Source organism: Melospiza georgiana, chromosome 2 (assembly GCF_028018845.1).
Source record: "Melospiza georgiana isolate bMelGeo1 chromosome 2, bMelGeo1.pri, whole genome shotgun sequence".
In the NCBI taxonomy this organism is placed as follows: domain Eukaryota; kingdom Metazoa; phylum Chordata; class Aves; order Passeriformes; family Passerellidae; genus Melospiza; species Melospiza georgiana.
In genome coordinates, this window is record NC_080431.1 from 55,444,914 (window position 1) to 55,464,962 (window position 20,049).

The 20,049-nt window shown below is 40.7% G+C and overlaps 1 protein-coding gene across 1 annotated transcript in view; it reads left to right on the top strand.

Moving 5' to 3' along the window:
* Positions 1–20,049, top strand: part of WDFY2 (WD repeat and FYVE domain containing 2) — a 59,396-nt gene that overhangs the window by 10,870 nt on the left and 28,477 nt on the right. Inside the window, exon 2 of the mRNA XM_058019259.1 lies at positions 19,510–19,577. Coding sequence (XP_057875242.1) covers positions 19,510–19,577 — 68 coding nt within the window. The remainder of the gene's footprint in view (positions 1–19,509; positions 19,578–20,049) is intronic.

Sequence of the window (20,049 nt, forward strand, 5' to 3'; positions counted from 1 at the left end):
TTACCAGCAGGAAGTATGGCTAAACCTAACCAACAGCTTGGTCTGCCTTGGTTGTTGTTTCCCGTGGTCCTTCCTGTGCTCTAAAATCAAACTTGTGTTCACATGCCCTTTTTGACATGAGCAGACATTTTTACATGGTTTTAAGAGTCAAATTCTTTTAGAAAAAAGTGTTATACGGGTGTTAACTGTTAGACACGTGTTAAGCACAAAACCTGTATTAAATGTGTAGGCAAGTGTTTTGTATACAAAATTATATGGGATAAGTAGATAAACAACCACTGACAACAATTCTGGAGACAGGAAAAGCAAAGGGCATGGATAATTGCTTAGTGATCTGTGTTTGTGTTTAGCATGTGGATTAGAAAGTGCAAACAGTGGTTTCAAAAAGTGGTGTGTGTGCATGTATTTACACCTCAGACTCAATGGTATTTTTCCAGAAATAAATGATACTGCCTGTGTTTGAAGGCACGCTCCTGATTTGCAAGCTGGTTGTTGTGATATTCTGAAGCATTATCCTGGCAATGGTCATCTTTTTGTTTTGAGTTTCATTTCCTTTTATTGCTGTGTATGATAACTTCAAGCTAAAAAATGGTGTTTATTGAATTATTGACCAATGCCATTATACTGACATCAGACTAATAAAAATGGAGGGAAAGTGGGAAAATATGGACCACTTTGAGATAATATTGTGGTGTACAATGTAACAAGAAAGAAGAGTTCTTGTGAGGGTAAGCGCCAAACCCCTTGTTCTCACTTCCCTGTTCTTTTAGACAAGCCCAGTATTGAATAAGATGGTTGGTGTACACAGGAATCAATACTGTTTCCTTTTTTTAATGGCTCTGTGAACCAGCTGGGAGAAATGGGCTGCTGAACCCATGGCCAGCAGCTATAGTGACTGTATTTCTAATCAATTAAATAGTTCAGGAGTATATTTCAAGCACGGGGGTCTGGCTGGCTGTGGTGTCTCCTTGTTGGTATCAAGCACTGTTCACGAGCCAATGTGCGCAGCGTCAAACAGTGCCCATAGAGGGTTTGGAAGTCAGCTTGTACCAGGGACTGTTCCCAGGACGTAGCAGCCGCTGTTTCCCTGCCAGGTGGCCTCACTGCTGGAGGCTGGTCCCAGCCCTGTGTCACTTATTAATGTCGGTGTGTTTCACATCTCCCGGAGCACCCAGGTCATGTGGCTGTTCCTCCTGGTAGGGTATCAGATTGCCTACAGGAAATTCATTCTGTGATTTAAAAAAAAACAACCCCAAACCAGCTAAGCCACTGGTTTAAACAAGACTCAGCCCTTGAAGCTGTCATGCCTGTAAACGTTTCTGGTGGTTGGAGATCTGTAACAGTAAGTTTAAAAAAACCTGAATTTGAGACCAAAGTATCTTGAGATTCTCAAGATAACTTCAACCAGCCATCCGGAGGAGGACAGGTCTCCTATGGCCCCTGTGCTGAGCAGAAGTGCATGTGCTTGCCAAATTCCTGTGTGTGACATTAGCCAGTGACCCACAGGGCTGCAGCCAGGGCTGGAACCCAGCTGGAGCACTGAAGTGGCATTCATGGCCTCTGTGGCCAAGGTCTCCCGTCAGACCTCCATGCTCGCTTCCTGCAGCACAGGAGGCCCAGGCATTGGACCTGTAACCAACGTGGATACGTCTTCTGGCGTTCCCCAATAGCTGACAAGATATGTTTTCTCCATGAGCCTTTGTTTCTGACACCCAGAGATGTATATCTTTGGCCAGCTTGAGAAGAGCATCGCATGTCCTGTAGGTCTGGGAGATGGGACATGAATGCTTCCTTATATGCCAGCTCCTTCCCTGCTTACACCATCCCAGGGTGGCATCCTTCCAGTGGGTTTGGTGTCATTGCAGCTGCATTGTGCCTGCCAGTAAAAGTTACCCAGGTTTGTTCTAATAAATGTGACCGTCCCTTCACTGTTTCAGGCCATGTGGAAGCTTTGGTCCCGTATTTTTGAAGTCATAGAACAGTGCTAAGCTGAAGTAATGACCAATTTTGAAGTACAAGTCACCAATCATCTGCATCTGAAACACAGACAGTAGGACGTTAAGTGCTGAAGAGAGAATTCTTCATCAGGGCCATCCAAATCTAGAGCATAGCTTGAAGATGATCCAGGAAATCCCGACACCCTCTGCTGGGAAGTTTTACCTAAGCATTACATCTTGGAAAAAACCTTCAGTCATAAAAATTACATTTGTGCTCCTTTCAATTCTTAAAATACTTGAAATAAGGCAGATGTACAGTGGTCACAGACCTTACCCCAAGCAGTTTTCTGCCCATACATTTGGTATTGCTGCCAAATTATTGTAGAAAACTCAAGTAGGTTTTGTAGGTTGTATTAAAACTTCAAGGAGGACAGAAAACAAGAAACTTCCATTTTATAATAAAACTGGTGATGCCACAAAGAAACTATGAAGAGGAATAGTTTCCTCTTTGTAGCTTGTGAGCTTCTCTAATCGCCTCAAGAGCTTGTGAGCTCTTCTAACTAAAAAAAGTAAGGAAACTTCAGACACAATAATTAAATTAGTCTTTAAAGCACATTTTCAGTAGAAAGTACTTTTTAGCTAGAGATGCTTGTTCTATAACTATCAAGGTCTCTCTTGCCCAAGCCTTGTCTGGTTTAACTGACACTGAAAATGTAATAGAAGTTAAAGGTGTTGTTGGGGCGAAGTGTTGTGGGGAGTCTCTTTCATAATCTTACAGTTTTTGTACAAGCTGTTTCCATTTGAGTATCTGGTAGATGATTCACACAGTATTTCAGTCCTCTTTTTTCTTCTCCTTTACCCACTGTTTTGGGGAGAGTGATGTGTCTCCTATTAGAAAGAAATAGTAATTTCCTTTTGCTTCAATATGCAAACAAGCATCAAAATTGTCATGGCTGGTTTCATCCTGCTCCAGTGTCACTTGAGAGTTTTGCTGCTGACCCTGGGAGTGGGATCAGCTGAGCGTTTCAAGAGGACAGGTGATACTTGGGTTCCTGGAGGAGTGAGTGCATGTACTTCTGCACAAGGATGATAGATTTCCCTTAGCTGTCACGGCCACAGTAACTGGGATGGGGCAGCAGCAGAGTCAGAAAATAGGTGTGGGATGCAGCATCATTGTTCTGACACCCTTTGGCATGGTGCTATCCTGTGGCAGCTGTGTTCTTACCTTCCTGAACCTGAACTTACCCCTGAACTTGCTAAGCTGGGTTTTGTGTCTTGGAGCCAGGCTTTCCAGTGGCAAGGATTATTGGACTTGCCTTGTCTTTCATAGTCTGTTGCTGTTCCCTCTGGGATTGTGAAGGAATTTATATATTTTAGGTTTTTTTCTTGTGTGGCATGTTTTGTTGTAGGAGCCTTTTGTATTTTCTAGGAAAAGTTTCTTGTTTAGTTTTTAATATTACTTTACTGTTCTCAAGATTGTTGATCTGAAATTCTCTGGTACACAATACTGTCCTCTGACACTAAGGAAAGGGTGTCAGAGTATTTTAGCCCAGCCTTGAGTTGTTATAAAACTATAATTGCTTTTTTAAGGCATCAGAGGATCAAGGAAACAACAAAATTTCCTTTAAATTATGTATGTCTGGAATACCCAGGACATAAGAGTTGTGCAATAATCTTTACAGTATTTTTCTACAAACTCTGCTACTTTTACTGTACTACAACATTGCACTGTCTTACTTTGGACACAAAGAGAAATTCTACTTGGTCTCCATTGCATAAAATCTTGTAGAAACAGTAATTTTAACCATAGGCTGAGAGAAGCATATTTTGAGTCAAATAAAATTAAGTTACAAATAGCTATCAATTTTGTAGACATAACAAAAAGTAGCAGAACAAAATATCTAACTTAGCTCTCTCCTTCCAGAGAAACTGATATTCTTTTCTGAAATCAAATCAAAGTGACAGTGGTGTTGCTATTTGGCAACATGATCTGTTTACATGTTATCTGAGAAAATTAGGGAAAATCATCTGCTAAAGCTGGAAGTTGAAATGGAAAGGCTTCCTTGAAGAGAGAAAGAACGGCATGAATGTGTGAATATCCATCCTACCTTGCAGAGAAGTTTACTTCTTGTTCAGTCAGTGTGTATTCAGTCTTGAGGCTATGAAAAAATGTAACTGCTACATCTTTGATAAGCGTGTACAGTGTGGATTGGCTTGCACTGGGGTGTTTCATGGGAATCCCATTTTTCACTACCTACCTCTATGGTGGAAGCAGAACTCCTACACCTGTGCTCTTAGCATAGACCTCTTGGACTTTGGTGTCATTGTCTTAAGTTCTCTTGTGGTCCTGCTTTCTCTATATGTCCAGGACTGATTTAGAAGCATCCCAAACATGGTTTTTATTTTTCACTAATAGTTATTTTTGTAAATATTTCCTAAACAAGACATTGATTCTGTGTGTTTGTTTAGTCAAAAGCTAAGCTGCTTTGAACAGAAAAATATTTTATTTATGGAACCCAGTAATAACTTGACTCAAGTTGGGGAAGAAAAGAGAGTAGGAATTTAAGAGCCAGGGTTGAGACTTGAAACTTTCCATGAACACTGCAGAGGAAGGCAACAGAGGTGGAGCTTTTTCTCTTCCTTAAAATATGTATACATTTTGCAGTTTGCAGTTGGGGAAAAAATGCTTGATATTGAATTCAGATAGCCTGCAATAGTCAAAACTTCCTTTTTCAAACTGTTGTTTCTTTTTCTCTATGCATATTTCACAGCAATAGATAATGAACCTTTGTTTGTCTTAAATGCAAAAACCAGTTCCTGTCTGTTGAAAGTAAACAGAGCCTAAAGGATTTAGTGTCCCAAATAACAGAGCAAGAACTTTGTATTTGTGAGGTATCAAGGTAAGTGCAACTGCACTTTGGGGAGAAGCCTTAATGTGAGAAATACTTTCCAATTTACAAATTTGGAGGCTATTAGTGCAGCTGTTAGGTTTTCATTGCCCTGTATGTCACCAGGCTGCTTCATAAATGCACCATGTGGAGCTGGACTTCTCCCCTTTCTTCTGTGAAAGACAGTCAACATGCAGAAAGCTGCACTTCGGCCACGGTATTTGGGGTTGAGTCTTGAGCTCTGAAGGGTTTGTCTTCAGCCCATTACCTCCATTTGGATAGACTTGTTATTACCAAAACCCTGTGCTCTTTCAGTTTCTTTGTCTGAGTGTTATGAACCAGATGTTTACTGCCATCCTTACTGCAGGCTTTGTGTTGTTTGTACTTTACATCCTGTTCCCTACTGCTGTCCTGTTCCATTTGTGTTCTATCTCTAACTCCTCTCAACTCACTTTCTCATTTCCTCACCTTCCTGCTTATTAATTCTCTCAGTGACTCTTCTCTTATCAATTTGGAATTCAAAAAAGCAGGCTGTCCCCTTCCTGCATGAACTTGGAGCAGCTGCACATCCTTGCTAATGCTGCTAAATATCAATATCCAAGTCAGCTGATATGAAAGTGAAATGGGGCAGCTTGGATCAGGAAAATCGTTGACATCAGAAATTGGTAAAAACCACCTTGTACGTTGGTGATGTGAAAAGGCATTTAGTGTGCTTAGCTGGTTTCATCTGCCCAGTGCTGCCTTCTGAAAACCTGAAGTACCTCCTCTATGCTTCTGTGGTCCAGCAGAGTCCACAGTAATTCCCAGTTTATTGCTAGGTTTTTTAAAACCTGTTTAAACGTTATTAAAATGCATTGAATTGTTATGAGTAATTGAGAGATGGTGGATGTGTGATGCCTCCCAGACACGAGGGAGTGGGATGGGGTGCTACAAGCAGGAGAGAAATGGAAATCAAATGGGAAGAGTTTCTTTCATTTGCATTGGGTGGGGGGAATGGCAATATTTGCCTTTGCCCTGCTGCCTCAAAGCTGACTTGGTGAGGAAGGGAACATCAGCTGCTTGAGGAGGAACATGGGCTACTTCTGCAGTTGCTTGTGGGGGTGCAAATGCTGAAGGCTTGCTGCTGCCAGGAGAGGTGACCTTGGTAGCCCCATACCTGCTGGTTAATGGGTGTTCCTGAAAACAGAAAAACAGGGATGCAGAGGGAGTATCATGCACATCTGAAGCTTAAATTCTTGCCAATAGCATGAGTAATTTTAAAAGGCTAAGTCTAGCAAGACTTGTAAATCGCTGTCAGCTGTTGTTGAACCAGATGCTGGAGGCAAAACTCTGGGGAGAGAAATAGCCTGGTTGAAATGTGTGTTAAAATGAAAGGTGCCAGAGGAAGAGACAGTGTGGGAGAACTGATGGCAGTACAGAAAAATAAGCTGTAAGCTTTTAAGAGCAGGGCTTGGAAGTAACTGGCTATTGGACTGTCTTCTTTGGTTCCTATGTTCTAAATAGAGTTAGTGGTTGACCACTGGAAAAGGTAGGACACAGATCTTCAACATTCACTGACTTTTTAATTAGCATGTAGCTGCCATACCATGAATCTTTGTTTCCTTCTACAGAAATATTTTCCTTTCAAAAACTGATCAAACAAAACCCTTAAATGCTCTGAAAAAAAAGAAAAGGTGAGTAGGAAAAGCAGAGACAAACCTTGATCTTTCAGACTTAAGAGTGTGAAGCAAGTATTTTATGGTGCAGTGCCGGGGGAAAGGTGCATTTGTGGAATGATATGGTTGTGCATTTCTAACAACCTTTGTTAGCTTGTATTTCCACTGTGCAATGTAGATGATGAATATGTGTGTGCTTCCAAAGCAACCCATTTGTTCACTGCAGTGTTCGAGGTAGTAACTGCTCTCAGTCTCTCCTGTAAACTTGTTGTTCCTGTCTATTGGTGTTATTTACAGCTAACTGTCCATCTGATCTGTTTTAGGGGCCAGATCCTGTCCACATAACAGCTCTGTCTAATAATTTGTCTCCTCCCCTCTAACTGGAATGAAAATTGATTCTAAATACCGGCCTCCATATGCCCTTCCTCCCTCTGATGCTCAGTAGTTGGGCCATCTCTCAATTAAGTAAACTGCTTAACCTGCTGCAGATTGTTAATAATTTACATTTCTTGATAACTGCTCAGAAATTGCAAACATCCCTCCAAAGCTCACCGTGTGTGCCTGATAACAAGATACAATTTACTTCTATTAGATATGATGTGTGGAAGAGACTTACTGGACTGTCAGGTCATTTCTGGGTGTTTTCAGCATGTCTCAGATACCAGGACAGGAGAGTGGGAGGAGGAACTGCTGATACAGCAGAACAAGCATGGATTTTGAAACTAACAGAGGGGATTTTAGTCTGTGGGATGTGTATCTTGTGGCTTGAGGTGACTGGATGGGTTGTCTCTTTGCATAGTAATTTAACTGTCTGTAAGGAAGGCTGTTCCCTCCCTCCCTGCCTTCTGTGTAAGAAGCAATCCTGTCTGACATGCAAAAAAGTCAAGCCAGAGTTACAAACATGATTTCATTTTTCAGATGGTGCTGAGCCTGCAAGGCCACAGGATCAAAAGGGACCCTTCTCTTATTTACTGTCTTTACCCCATCTCAGCTCATCTTTTTCCCCAGCAGATGCTGTGAGCTGATTTTATGCTTTACCTAATAGCACAAGGATTTACTACCCCAGTGTGTTGTCTCTAGCTGTCTTCTACCTTGTATTACCATCTAAAACCCAGTGTCCTCTGCCAAGGTCAGCAGTAGATTGGGTCTGCTTCAATCTGCTGCCGTTCTCTGCTTCCAATGGCCCTGGAAAAGGCCAAGTCATTATTTCAGACGCCTTTCTTTGCACTGCCTGTGCTAACTGGTAGCCTTCCACTGGAAGGCAGCATCCGTAGATGCAAATGCCCCATCCCTGAAAGCGTTCTAGAGCAGGTTGGATGGGAGGGATGCTGAGCAGCCTGATCCAGTAGAAAGTGTCCCTGCCCATAGCAGGGGGTTGGAAGTAGGTGGTCTTTGGCTCTCTGGTAAGGGACTTCATCTTTATTCAGGATGGGTAAAGTTGGTCAGGTTTTTCCAGTGATCATGTAGAGTTGCCCACTGTTTAACTCAGCAATGACTTTGAAAATCCTTGCTTTGAAATTATTTTGTTTTGAATCCCTGATTCCTGTAAATATATAATTATTGACACCTTTATTGTAATTACCATGCCCAGTAGCATGTAGTAAGTACTTACTACTTTTGAACCTGAAGATGTTATGTTTTGTATTAGCTTGTAATAAGATTTAAAAGTGAGAGGCTGCCAAGCAGAGACGCATGTCTTTAGAGATGACTTTGTCTCACAACTTCAAATCTATTTCTTGCAAGATAATACTGATATTTTCCCTATGATTTGCAACAGTAAAAATCTGGAGGATGCAAACTGAGACAGCATCTGGACAGGAAGTGCAACCCTCGTAAAAAATGCCAGTAAAGTAAGGTAGTAATAATGTGACAGCAAAGAGAGTTTTATAATATTTGATGCCTTTGCCATGAACCAGGATCTGTCCCTTATAGCGAAGAGGAAGTTACCCTTGAGACTGTGACCAGGTAATTGAACTGAAGTTGCTTCAGGCTTTGTTGGTTTGGTCAGTCACCTGAGCAGTGGTGTCCTATCAGGACACAGTCCCACCAGACATCTTTTCAAGACTGCACTGCAATATGTTGCACTATGTCACATATTTGAAGAATGTATTTTTTGTACCTGAGGAGAGATGGTCTTGTGTCTTCCCAGCACTGCTGCAATAGACAAGGCTTTCCTGTCCTGTTTTCACAAGAGGAAAGCTTGATGCGAAGGGTCAAGGTTTTTCTTGGTATTTGATGGTCTCTGCCTATTGCTCTCCTTTATAATTTTCTTTCCACCTCTCTTGCCAGAAACATGTGGTTCTGGGACTGCCCTTGAGAACTGTGGCTGACAAATCCTGCGTTCCCTTCCCTAACAGTCTGGACTAGCTGTCTAACCCAAATTAGCAGATAAGCTGATTGGGTCTGGTGAGATGTGGAGTGCAGAAAAAATTACTGAGTGAATAGCAGTGTATTGCAGAGAGAATCTAATAGTGATAAATATATTTTTTCTCTTTCATCCATAGTTTGTAAGTTTCTAAATCCTGCCAGCATGAAGAAAAAAACATGTACAACTGCTGCAAATAAACACTGCTAGGGTACATACAGGAAGAAGATGCATAAAGAAAAGAATGATAATGCTCTTAAAATTTAGCAGGTTTGTTTGTGTCTGGATTGCTGCATTTAGTACAGAAGATGACAGTTCAGACAGGATATTGTCTCATTAGAGGGATTAGAAAGCAGGTAAGGGGAACAGAACACTAGAACAGCTTTTCCAAGAGACTGGAAAGATTGATTACCTTAAAGAGGAGCCATGTAAGAAATTATATGAGTATACACAGCAACTAACCAGTGGAGAAGGTGGAGACAACAGAACTTCTAGTCTCATAGGAGGAGAGCAAGAAGATGTTTATTGAAATTTGCTGTTTCAAAATTGAAATTTACTATTTTAAACATAATAGAATAAAATTAATGCAATGTATGTACTACAATGCTGAAGAATAGAAAAGCTGCAACTAGGCCATATGAAAGATGTAGCTGAATATAAAGAGGCCCTGCATGTTTGAGAGAGATTTTTTAAATAATAAAACCTAAAGTTTAGGATGGAATAGTCAGTCTCATAATACAGGTTTGAAGACGGTTTCCGTTCAACTCTGTTGATTTCCATCTCCCCATGCAACCCCCATGGGAATGCAGAGATGACACCTGACTGGCTTTTAAGCCCTTGAAATGCCAGATCACATCTAAATTACAGAGTCAGAAGTTTGGGTTTTGCTGGGCTTTGCTGGCACCTCACAGCACACTGCAGTATGCACGGTAAGAAGAAATCTGAGAGCCCTTGGTAAAGCGCTTCAGGGCTACAGTTCCTTTGCAGCTATTGTACAAACCTTTCAGGACAGGGTTTGGTTTGCATAGCTTGCCCTGCTTTTTTGATCCCTTTTTGCTGGTACTAATTCTGTTGACCTTGCTGGTTTCCTTCCCAGAGTATTGAGACTCCCCAGCCAACGTTGTCCTGCTGGGTCAGAGCAGCAGAGTGGCTTCTTATCTCCTCTAGGAGAGCAAAGCCTGTGGGAGATGAGGACAGTGAAAATATCTCTGACTCGGGCTGCCCGGAGGGGAAAATGGCAATGAGCAGAAAAGCTGAGGGAACATTTTATCACCCATGAATCATTGTTCAAGTTCAGCTGGAGGAACTGGAAATGTGATTTCTCTGCAGAAAGTCCTCGATGCCTCAAGAAGAGCATTAGCAGAGGCACCTTGGCGTGGCACAGAGCACACAAATACATTCCAAGTAAATATGTTTGTTATCTCTGAAAAAACAGTGCTGTAATTGTTCAGCAGTATTTAAAAAGTAAAAGCCTCTCTCTTCTTATAGAGAGTGTTTCAATGAATGATGCAGATGACTTAGGTCCAGATTAAAATGCTGAGAGAGGGCACCATCCTATACATGTGGAAATGTGGCTTCCTTCCTCTGCAGTAAAGGCATAAGTTATTAGATGTTACACTGGATAGTTAACCAAACATTTATTGAAAAATAAGTTGAGACCTAAGGGTAGGACTTAATTTAGAGCTTGGGATCAAATATCCATCTTCTCCTGTAAATTAACCTTTATGTGACTGCAATTTATTACAAAGTGCCATACTGGTGGTATGTATATTAAAAATTAGTATGTTCAGCTTTCACTTCACGGATCCACTTTTTTAGCAATTGAATAATGCATTCATTTTTGAGCAGAGAGAAGCATGCAAGACTTAAAAATTATCAATAAGTTGATAGCCAGTAGGATTTTTGGAGAAAAAGTGGTGTTTTGCTGGACAGATGTTCCAATCAGGCAGCTGGAAGGAGGACAGTGACCTGGTGGGTTCTAGTTCTTCACCTTTGCTACATGGGCAATTTAGAGGGTGTAGCAGAGTTTCTTTCTTGCAAGTTCTGGATCCACTGGGTATTTTTAGCATGGTTCCACTGAGTCACTTACTGCATAGCAGGTCTGTATTTTAATCTAATGAGGATCTTTCTAATAACTTCCATTACTGAAACATTTGAATGTGGGAAGGAGGTGAAAGTAATTGGATTGCAATAATTAAATCATCCAATGCAATTACCTTCAAAAGGTTGTGTGTTTATGCTTCCTGAATGCAAATAGGAATTGATCAGTACAGGCAGCTCCAAAGCTGCATCTGTTCTGGAAGGGAAATCATTTGGTGGAGTATGGGTGAAGGAGGTCTGTGGGTAAGAGAGAGATGAAAATCATTTTGTTACCCCAAAGATCTGTAAGGAAGACTGGTCCACAATTTTTAATGAGGAGGTAATTCTGGAACTTTGCTTGAAAGAAGTCCCAATGTGATGTAACACTTGTTTAATTCTTTCCGAAGCTGTAGGTTCATGCTCACTGGGAACTCCAGCCCTGCATTTATCTGCATTTTCAGAAAAAATTAGCTTCTCTACAGCTGGGATGTGGTGTAGTCACTTCACTGCTTCTTATGACACATGATGAGAACTGATTTTTGTGGAGCTGCTGAAGACCTGAGGCAGCTTGGCTCTCTGAACCTCGTTCTAGTAACCTCAGTGTAATGGAGCGTTTTTCTGTGGTTGTGACTTTTGGTTCATTTTTTGGGTCTCTACTTAACCAAAGTTTCCGAAGTGGAAACTGGTCAGGTTGTGATTTTTGTCCCATGCCTGAAGAGCAGAGCTTGCACTGCTCCCAGGCATGTGTACTCAGCTAACTGGAAAAATCACTGAACTGCATTGCTTATTGTCCAGAAAACTGAAAAATGGGTAGAAATTGTTTCACAGCTGAGTAGTAAAGCTGTCATGTAACTATCTCTTTTCTTTTTTAGATCATAAAAATTAATTTCCCCTGATATTGTCTCCTATAAATCTTTGGGTTTTAGTAACTTCCCACAAAATACCCAAAAAGCCTTCTATGTAAACCAAAACTGTGTTAAATAAAATTGTGCCAATTTCTCTGAGGTCTAAGTACAACTGATGGGTATAACATCCTGAGAAACCCATGCAATCCTCTAGCTGCATATAACCTACCTAAACTTTGACATTTTCCCTGTTATGCAATGTGCATCTGCATTTAGTTACAGCAGCATGAATTAAATAGGGAAACATCTTATCAAGCATGGTTTGACTGCTTAGTATGCTTTGTGTGAAAAAAATCCTGCCTTTCAGTCCATCTGCCTGCTTGCTTGGCACTCTGTTTTGTGCAATGTTTTTTTTTATATCACTGGGTGGGATCGACAGTGCACTTGAATGTTCAAGTGCTCATGAGACTCCCTCCTTCCTCACAGCTGGTGGCAGAGCTGCTGCTCAGAGACCCAGCTGCCTCCAGCACACGGGTTGTGGTGTGCTCCCTGCGCTGTTCACCTCCAGGGCTGTGTGAAGTCCGTGCTTGGTTCACCCTCCTTGCTGTGATCCTGTTTCTCTGATGTTTCTGAGCTTTGTGTATGAGGGTTCCTGGATTGGTGGCAATGGCAGCAGTGCTTTGGATACAACAGCAGGGTGTCAAAGGTGCTGGCTGTTGGGAGCTGGCCCATGTTCCTCCTGAAGTCAGATCTTACTGCTTCTACGGCTTTGTTGCAGGGCTTGAGAGATACAGAGTATCTCTTATTATTCAAAATTATTCTCAGTTGTTCAAAATACAGATACAGAGTATCTTCTCATTATTCAAAATACTTCCATTTTATGGGAAGCCCAATGATGAGTTACAGACGAAGGTTACCATGAGGATATTTTATCTTCTAGAAATGCCTTTATGTAATCAGTGCTAAGAGAGAACCTCTGTAAAACAGTCCATCCTTCAGAACTCTTTAATCTCTTCCCCATACATTTTCCCCCTTTTCTGAACTTGTAGCTCTTGCACTTTACTTCAGAAACTCAACCTGCCCTTTTGTAATATAAAAGACTCTAGACCAGACCTATAGTGATCACAGAATCATAGGGTATCCTGGCTTGGAAGGTACCCACAAGGACCATCAAGTCCAACTCCTGGACCTGCACAGGACACTCCAAGATCACACAACATGCTTGAGAGCTTTGTCCAAATGCTTTTTGAACTGCAGCAGGCTTGGTGCTGTGACTAGTTCCCTGGAGAAACTGTTACAGTGAAGAACTTTTTGCTAATATCCAACCTCAACTTCCCCTCACTCTGCTCCATGTCAGTCCCTCAGGTTCTGTTGCTGGCCACCTGAGAGAAGAGATCAGTACCTGCCCTTCCACTTCCCCTTGGCAGGCAGCTGTAGACTGCCATGGGGTCCCCCCTCAGTCTCCTCCAGGCTGAGCAGGCCAGGTGACCTCAGCCACTCCTCGTGTGGCTTCCCCTTCAGGACCCTTCACCATCCCTATAGCCTCTGCTGCATGCTCTCTGAATAGCTTTATATCCTTCTTATAGTGTGGCTGCATAGCTGGACATGGCTGCAGTCTCAGAAAAAGTCCAGTCAGTTAATCTTTGACTAGTTCAGCTGAAATCACACATTTGTTCATCAAAACCAGGGAAAACAAGGTGGCACCTGGAATGTGCCCCAGCATTTCAGGGTTTATGCAGACCCCTCCATCACAGTTGTGTGGGAATTAGTATGGGTGAGTCTAAGTGGGAGACAGTCATGCACTTCCCTGGGCCTTTGGTGTTGGGTTTGGTGGGGGTGATGTCTGAGTACTGGGGTTATGTCTTGATTTTTTTTTTTTGTTTTACTTTTCATTTAGGAGGCCATAGGATAAGGACTGTTAGGAAAAAGTACTCTTGTTGCCTGAGGCTTTGGCACTCTGCTATTACATTTCTATTTGTTTTCTCTGAAATGCAAGCTGGCCCAGAAACTACCTCTGGTTTTGATTTTTGCTTTCATATACTTTCTATCAAAATTTATTGGAGAGATGGAACTCCTCACCAGTGGTTCCAGTACACTGGCAGTGGTTCCTGAGCTGCCACTAAGCATGAAGGACCCTTTATTCACAGTAGGGTTCCATGTCACTAAGCAGGGGAAGTCAGAATCTCTTCCCATCTCTGCAAAAAGTCTCTGGACATGTTGAGGGATTTATACTACTGTATAGTTCAGTTTATGCAGTTGTTAAATATTTTTTCTTATCCTAATTCTAATGGCAGTGTGTCCCTGCTAAAGGTGATAAAGCCATCAGCAGTGTACTTGGACTTCAAAGGCTGATATTTGAAGTCATGTTTGTTTAATGACATCAGGTACAGCTTTTGCTGTCACAAATGCAGATATTTAGTTTCTACAGAAACATGTCTTTTGAATACTTCTGAATTGTCTGTTATTGGATATTTAGGAATAGGTGGAGTTTCTTTTCAACAATAAAGAAGTCTTCAGTGTATTGATGGTAAGAACATGTACTAGTACTCTATTAGATATGCCTGAAACCTCACAGGTTGCACTAATGCTTAAATAACATTATCGTAATATCTTTTTGTTTCTTCTATCAATGAATAGTTGGAGGAGTGTTTTAAAGGACTTTCCACAATAGTTTAGTGTATTCTTTTTCCTTTTTCAAAGCTGTTCTGAAATGGTGTTAAATCAGTTCTGTAGTTAGAACAGTGGACAGTATTATTGCCCCTGAAAATGCCCATTGGGCATTTCTTTTTAACCATGTCATTTGCACTGTTGACATATCCCCCTTTCCCAAGGAGCTGTAATGTGCAAAGAGTCTCTGAATAAGCCTGATGACTTTAGAAAGTGACAGATTAAAGCTTCTGTACCTCTGTAATTTGTGTCCTTGCTACAAATAAGAATAAAATTATAAAATAATAAAATAAAAACTTTAAAATAATTTCACATTTCTTTTGATGCTTAGTGGTTTTGGTCACTCAGCAAAACAAGAGATAAAATAATCCTGCAGTACATGGTCCAAGGTACAAACAATAAGGACTACATTAAAATGCTATTTAAAACATTTTCCCAAGAATACTTATGAAATAATGTAGTAAATGGTATGTGTTGAGGGTTACCTCTGCTGTGTTGTCCACTGGTGTATGTCTGGGGCATGAAGGTGATAATATTACAGAAGTGCATCTCATCAAAGAAAAGCTTTTAAAAAGACAGAATTAAAAAAGGAAAAAAAAATGAACAGGAGAGTAAGGATCTGTTATGGGAAACAGATATATTAGGTTTCCTCACTCAAACTGTGAAACTAGAACTGGTGGGTTTATGGATATTCTGGAGAAGTGGAGTGTTGTAGGGATCTTGTTTCTTGCAGTAATGGATCTCCCTAGCACAGATTTCCCAGTATTGCAACATGCAAACATCTTGGGCCCGTGTTTTGACACATCAGTATGTCTGTACTGTGTGCAACACCAGTGTTTCATGCAAGGCACAAAGGAGAAAGACAGGAGCCCTGCTGTGAGTCACTCCAGAAACTCAACTCCAGCACTCCAAGCAATACTGAGTTTTCAGGCCAGAGTAGAGATAGAGCAGAGAATCTTGCATCCAACCTGGCAGCTTTGTGCACATTTTCACGAGGCACACTGCAGCCTGGATGAACAAAGTTGGGTTTGTATGACCAGATTGTTTTTATCAGAAATGAGATACTAGTGACTGAATAAGTTTCTGTAGATGGTGATGCACAGAGCTGCCACACCGAGGTGGACGTGCTGCTGTTGACATGGGCACCTCCACGAGTAGTAGGTGCCCAAGTGAGCTCACCTCCTGCACAGCCTGGCAGTGTGCTTGAGGCCTGCTGGTACATCCACAGCCACCTGGACCTTAGCACATTCTCTTCATCATAACAGAGAGAAGCTATTTTTCTTTTAAAATTGGCAATTTTCACATCCCCTTAATATATGAAGACACAGGCTGTCTTTTGTATGGCAGAATTATTTCTATATAGCCTGTCTCATTTAAAAATAAATCATCTCTGTTATGAAAAGACTAGAAGAATATCCATCGATTTGACAGCTTCTAAAAATCTTCCCAAGTCAATTTGCTGGCAACAAAATGAAGGGACAACTCATTTCCATGGTGATGCTGACTGAATCACTCTAGAGCAGCTGAATCCTGACCCAGGTGGGTGCATCTTTAAGTCCAGTAACCATGCAAACAGCAAGTACTCCACATGCTGGATATCCATAAAAAAAGCTTATTTTCATTCATTCTTGGTTTTTTTTCTTTGCATTCTTTAGAAGCTCCGAAAGGTCTGGGTTTCACATCTAGTAGGTAGTATTCTGTAAAAAAGTATATAGAAATGTGTGGAACTTCAGCTGAAAAAGGATGTGCTCTTCCAAGAACATTGGGCTTCTCCCAAACTCAGTAGTTGGTATGGTTCAGTCTTTAGCCCAATTCTACTTTGGGAAAAAGTTACCTAGAAAAGGCTGCTGAAGTGAGGTTGGTTTTCCTTCTTTCAATAAAACGCTTTTTCTATTTCAGTGATCTTTAAGAGAAGAAAATTCTGAGTCATCATATCCTGACATAAAGAATAACTTTCATGCTTTTACATGAACTTATAGATAGATATTGGAAATCCACGATAATGCTTAATACTGATTTTAAATTTTTGCTTAAAAGACATGCATAGTAATCATCCTTAATTTTAAAATAAATTGTTAACAAGATCTTTTATTTTCTTCAGATCATTTACTGGGGAGATACTTATTTCTCTGAAGAGTTGCATGAACTGACTTGCTGGTTATGTTTCTTTTCACACACCTTACAGTTAGATGTCATCTTTTCATAGTTTTTTTATTCTTAGAATGCTGTTTCTCATTTAGTTGTCATTTAGTCACATGATTTAGTCCTTGAATGGAAATATATTTGACTACACTAAGAAATGAGCATACTGTGTACCTATAGAAGAAGCCTATATTAGTAGAAGTAGCTTCACTCATAACACAACCTCCAGCAGTTTTTTTCTTTGTTTTAAACTTTACTAGAAAATATGTTTTGCTTCATTATCATTCATGTAAAAGTCTTAAAATTGATGCAACTGTCAAATTGATTAGAAATTCTGCAGTGGGTACAGTTTAATAAACAATGACAAAACCAACCCAAAGCATTCAAATTATTGCCATTTTTGCACATAAAATTCATTTTTATTTCCTCCAGCTTTTGAAAGATCTGTTCTTCTACACAGTCCTTTCCTAGCAAGCTGAATTATTTGTAAGATGTTGTACTGGATTTATTATTTGCAGAAGTGTCAGAGTGGAGAGGAAGGGCAATGTTGTTGAAGCCTGGGGATTTTGAAACAGATAGCACTTGAATACCTAGATTGGGATGTTCAAGAAAGGCAGGTCTCTCACAGGTGCATTTCCTCAGGGTAGTTTCATATTCAGTTATTTCAGCTCCCTGTGATTCATCCCATTATTTTTTTGTGCACACACATTCATTGCCACAATGACCTCACTTGTAAGGACAAACACATTTGTAAGAGCTCATCCATTTGGGAAACTGAGTGGTTGATGTGCATCTAGAGCTTCTGGTCAACAGCCTTGGTCAGCTGTGGGGAGAAATGACAGAAGGATTTGTCTGTCCCTCTCACCATCAAAGATACATCAGCCTTATTATTGGCCAGTGAATTGTGCCTTACAAAATGTTTTGGCAGCTTTGCTTCAGAGCTGCTGCTGTGTTCAACACAAAAAGGCCATTAGACTTAGGACATAATTATAATGAATGTTACATGTTTTGTGTAATTTGTGAGAGCTTTCTAAACTTGGGACTTGTTAACCCAGTGAAGGGTTAGTTTTTAGAGCAACATACCCTGTTGAAATATTTCTGCAATGGTTCAGCTTGTGTGGTGCCCAAATATACAAGGTCTCAGAATTATTTGCTGTAAAAGGAGTTTGAAGGCAGGGTAAGAGCAGAGACTTGATTTTGGACATAAGCAGCACAGGAAGACAAAGTGGTACAGCCTTTAGTTTGAAGTTTGAAGGATGGATTGCTAGTTCTTGAATTGCTTTATTATGCACAGCATCTCAATTCAGACTATATTTGTGTATGTAATGCCTTAGATCAATTTATATTCCTTTATGATGTATTTCTTGTATTATGACATTGCTCTGAATTTGTACTGACTAAAGAGGGCTGCAATCTTCTTTTTGAATAAAATGAGGTAAAAATAGAAATGATCATGCAGTCTTTTCCGTAAGCTGTATTTCCGTGTTTCACGTACTGGAAAGAGCCACTCTTGCTTGTTCTTTTTTCTTAATAGCATCAAGTGCAAGTTATAGAAACAATAGGTTTTTAGATCCCTCCTGCATTTGCTGTTGCATAGTAATTTTGACTGAATAGAAGTGGGTGCTGGGTCAAAATCTGTGCTAACGTGGTGCTGTCTTGGATAACTGTGTTTTCTAGAGAAGGTTAATACATTCAAAGTAAATCAATAAAGCATGAATACAGTATTATATGGAGAGTTTTCTGGTTAACATTAGATATAAGGATTAGAGGAACAGTAATTAGAGGAACAGGGGGCTGTAAGTGAGGTGAGAGTGGGCTATGCAGAAGCAAGTAAGAGGTTAATGCTGCTTTAACTGTTGACACTGTTACTAGACATGTTTTGATGAAATTAATTGATGAACTGAAGTTAAGAGAGAGCTTCAAGTATAAGGAGGCTTCAGAGACTGGACCAAAAGAAGCAAATGGTAATGAGGGCTGAAATAATAAATATTTAATGACCCAGATGGTGCATCAGTCCAGATCCTCTGCTGTAGAAACAAGCAACAATTGTCTCAAATCTCTGAAGGGCATGGATTGAGTAAAAGGCATCTGACAGTATAATATGATTATGAGAAAGCAAAAGTAATCCTGAGATACATTGGGAAGATCTTCTAGAAGAGAGGAAACTGCTGATGTGTTTGTAGGGAACACTGTGTGATTGATTCTAAGGGCCTCTATTCAAAGACACCAACTCCAAACTGATGAGGCAGAGGAGACCTGCAAGGCTGCTTGTCACATTTGTCATCCTCTTCAGAGAAGGATAAGTTTGGCTTCTTTGTGCTCAGTAGCTTCTTCTGATAGCACTCTGTGTGCATGGAGGAGAGGAAAGGTCCTGAAGCTGAAGAGGTCGTTTTTGGCAAAAATGGACATAACCTTAGTAATAAGCAGCTGAAAATTTCAGAACTTCCTTCTTCTTTTTAGGGGTTTTCCTGAAGCAGAACAATGAAACAACAGGCAGCAAATGGGCCAAGGCCTACCCTGAGAGCAGGGGGAAGGTTTCTGCAGAGACTGGAAGCGCTGATACAGGAATGCTCTACTGGGCTACCTGTGCTGCCCCAAATTCTCACGTGGAGCCTTGAATGAACAGTCCTGTTAAAGTCCTTGTAAAGCAAAGAACTAAAAGCCATAGCAGTTTCCAAATATTGTTGAGATATGTTTAGCCAAGTTATTGAATACTGAATGGAACCAAGGAGTCAACACTTATCACCTTACAGGGGTTAATCTGAGGCTGATGTATCAGACTGGTGTAGGAGTTCGTGAGTTTACTTTCCCTCTCAGCAAAATAATTTAATTTTGAAGAACATATTGTGCATTCATCATGACCACTTTGTTTTCATTCAGTCATGATTAGTTTCTAATTCTTCCTCACATGTAGTGCTTTTTCTTTTACAGAACAGTTCGTGTCTGGCTGAAGAGAGACAGCGGGCAGTACTGGCCCAGTATATACCATGCAATGCCATGTAAGTATAAGGAGATGTTCAATATCTACTGTGGATTTGCAGAGTAGTTTTGATGAAGCTTTATGCTTATGACTGTTTGCATGCTTACATCTCTGTATCAAATGTTATTCTTTAACAATCCTCTTGGTACCGGTGAAGCTTTACAAAGTTACATGCTAATGCTTCTGAGAGGCATCAGAGATTACAGCAGTTAAAGGATACAGACATGTTAGCAAGGGATGAGCATTTAATGCAAACACAGGTTTTAAAATATGGGAACTCAAAATGTGGTCTTGCATTCTGCCCCTAATGGAGTCCATAAAGCTCTCTAAGTCTCCGGTATAAATCACTCTGCCCTTCCTACTGTGTGTGCTCAGTCCATTAGAGTGCAATGGTAAATGGTTTTTTGGTAAGAACTTAATATTCCATGGCACCTAATGTGATAGAGAGGATACTAGACAGGGAAGGCAGCTCTTCCAATTTAGGAGCAGAA